The sequence below is a fragment of the Pyxicephalus adspersus genome, chromosome 4 (assembly GCF_032062135.1).
Source record: "Pyxicephalus adspersus chromosome 4, UCB_Pads_2.0, whole genome shotgun sequence".
Taxonomy (NCBI): domain Eukaryota; kingdom Metazoa; phylum Chordata; class Amphibia; order Anura; family Pyxicephalidae; genus Pyxicephalus; species Pyxicephalus adspersus.
Window position 1 is genome coordinate 16712716 of NC_092861.1, and position 2952 is coordinate 16715667.

The following is a 2952-nucleotide window of genomic DNA, read 5'->3' on the forward strand; positions in this document are numbered from 1 at the left end:
GTCAGAAGTACTGTTCCCTGTAGTTCCATAGGAGCCAGGCGCTGGCTTGCTGAATAGAATATTCTATATATTATATATGTACAGGTCTATATACAGGTCAGGTGACCCCCAAACCAGTAACACATTGCACAGCAACACGCCACCGGGTACACTGGTAACAGAGGGGTGGGCCGCACACTGCTATCCCATCTCAGGATGGACCACCAGGATTATAACCAGACGTGCAAAGACCTCGGGGACCCCCAGGTAGTGTCATTCAGGTCACAGGAGGGGGCAGATGAGGGTCACCCCTCTCTATAATAAAGAGGCTCAGTATCTGTACAGGTGGAATACTGCGTGGGCTCAGGGGGGGTAAAAAGCAGTCCGAGTGGAGGAGGGGGGTGTGATTTCTGGTCACCACAAAAATCAGGTTCAACATAGTCCTCCTTAGGAAAAGTGACCCCTGAAGTCCTGATTGCAGGTAACAAGTCACAAGATGATAATGTCCCCTAAACATTGACCTCCAGCATGACGAGGGTCCAGGACCTCCAGAATAAGACCGGAACACCCCATTGTTTAAGTCAGAGTATCAGGCTCACCCTTAGACAGGGCCACTTGGTTTGTTAAAAGTCATAAAATATCAGAGGAGCTTGCAGCAGCTCATACATTCCCCGCTGGGGCCGTGCCTCTTCTGTAGCGCCGCTCTAGTGGCGGTTTCGAACACTTCCCGCACACCATCCTTGGTCTTAGCGGAGCATTCCAGGTACTCATAGGCGGAGATACGGATGGCCATAGCCCGGCCGTCCTCGATACGGACCGGTTCTTGCTTCATCCGAGCCAACTCGTTGCGGATGTGCTCGTCATTCCTCAGGTCCTTTTTGTTGGCCACCAGGATAATGGGCACATTGGGGCAGAAATGCTTCACCTCGGGCACCCACTTCTCCGGGATGTTCTCCAGCGAGTCCGGGCTGTCCACCGAGAAGCACATGAGGATGACATCGGTGTCCGGGTAGGAGAGGGGCCGCAGCCGGTCATAGTCCTCCTGGCCCGCCGTATCCCATAGGGCCAGCTCCACCTGCTTACCGTCCACCTCGATGTCGGCCACGTAATTCTCAAACACGGTGGGCACGTACACCTCCGGGAACTCGTCCTTGCTGAAGACGATGAGCAGACACGTTTTACCGCACGCCCCGTCCCCGACCACCACCAGCTTCTTACGGATCGCTGCCATCGCCACTCTGCCGGCCGCCTCCCGGCGCTTTCTCAGCTTGCCTATGGTTCTAATGGTGGGAATGTCCCGGTAATACTGAGGATTGCCCGCTCCGATCAGCACCGAGCTGCACACACCGAAACACCGGGAGCTTTAACTGCCAGCCACGCTGCGCCCCTGCTATTTAAAGCCTCATGCTGCTTTCTTAATATAGCCGACCAATAGAGACGGCGCTGGTGACGTCATGCTCCGGGAAGCCGCGCTCTGATTGGTGGAAGCTGGAGCTTAGGGGAGGGGGCAGAGCCTCCTGCGGATGACATAGACTGATTCCTTGCAGCAGCGGTCACCGTACACAGAGGGGTCAGCATGGTGGGGTGGGGACAAAGAGGTAGGAAGTTACTGACTGTATAGTACGTATAGAGGAAAGCAGAAACAATTTTATGTCGATTCAGCATCTACAAATGTTACACTTACCATGGTGTAAGATCTGGGGCTCCTCTCCTTTGCATCATCATTGTTATTGCACTTTTAATATTATATATAGTATTTATATAGCACCAACATATAACACAGTGCTGTACAAAGTCCTTATTATTATTATTATAATTATTATTAATAATAAAAAAAGGAATTTATATAGCACCAACATATAACGCAGTGCTGTAGCCATGATCCTCCACCTGACCTGAGCCAATTGTTTCTAGCAGGAGATCTAGCAGTTATTTAATAAAATATCATGGTGGTTACAGACATAGGTTGGTACTCTAGCCGGAGCCGCTCTTTGATCTCTATTCAGTGTTGCTGGGATTTGTTGTTTCTGCAGACTGGAGGACCTTGCTTCATATCATGCTATATACAATATATATCCCATGCTTGGACCTCCCCAATCACATGCTGTGTATGACATTATTATTAGCAGAGATGTGACTGTTCTTTCCAGGCCTTCTTCCATTTCCTGTGCACTTCCCTGTTTTGCTGGCTTAAGCTCCAAGCTGCGGTGAATCATCCCAGACGGTCGGGTTTGTTTCATTCTCTGGCTGCCGTGCAGAGAGTACATGCTGTATCCAGACCACAGAATTAGCGCATGGCCCATCCCTTCCCCCCGCTCACCCTGCACCCCCTCTATATGGTGTGTACACCCCGTGTCTGCACATGTCTGGAGGCAAGAAATAAACGTTGCATTGTAAAATAATCTTCCATACAAAACAGCGCTGATCTCTTTACTCTTTACATTCATATACCAGTCCAGGTTGCTTATACAGGTAGTGCCCGGGTTACATACAAGATAGGGACTGTAAGTTTGTTCTTAAGTTGAATTTGTATGTAAACCGGAACAGGTACATTATTTTATTAAATGCAATTAGGACAGATGTTTGTATCCACATAATATTAGGCAGCGTGGTTTCAGTTACTGTATAAAATCCTCACTGTGAGCTAATCACAAACAAAGCAAAAACTTTATGGAGCCTAGACATTCATCAATGTCTGGAGCAAGCTGTGCTTTGATATGCAAAAAGAAACTGCAGAGTTTGTCTTGGTCATTAAAGAGTAACAAGAGGTTGCAGAAAGAGCTCACCCCCTAAGATCACCCACAACCTCAGCTGGGTTTAGCAAAAGATTTCTTCTGCCAGTCATGCAAACGGCCCCATCAAGCCTCCGTTCTGCACACCAGCGAGCAGGGAAGCCCCGTTCTTATCTAGGAGTCATCAATATGTCAGATGTCCTTAACCCAGGGACTACCTGTATCCCTGTGCTGGTTGGTA

The 2952-nt window shown here is 49.1% G+C and overlaps 1 protein-coding gene across 1 annotated transcript; it reads right to left on the minus strand.

The window, feature by feature from the left end:
- Positions 1-405: 405 nt before the first annotated feature.
- On the minus strand, positions 406-1354 carry RHOB (ras homolog family member B). The gene has a single exon (XM_072407491.1). It carries the CDS (start codon positions 1208-1210, stop codon positions 620-622), a length of 591 nt encoding a protein of 196 aa, XP_072263592.1. The 5' UTR covers positions 1211-1354; the 3' UTR covers positions 406-619.
- Between the last annotated feature and the right edge of the window lie 1598 nt (positions 1355-2952).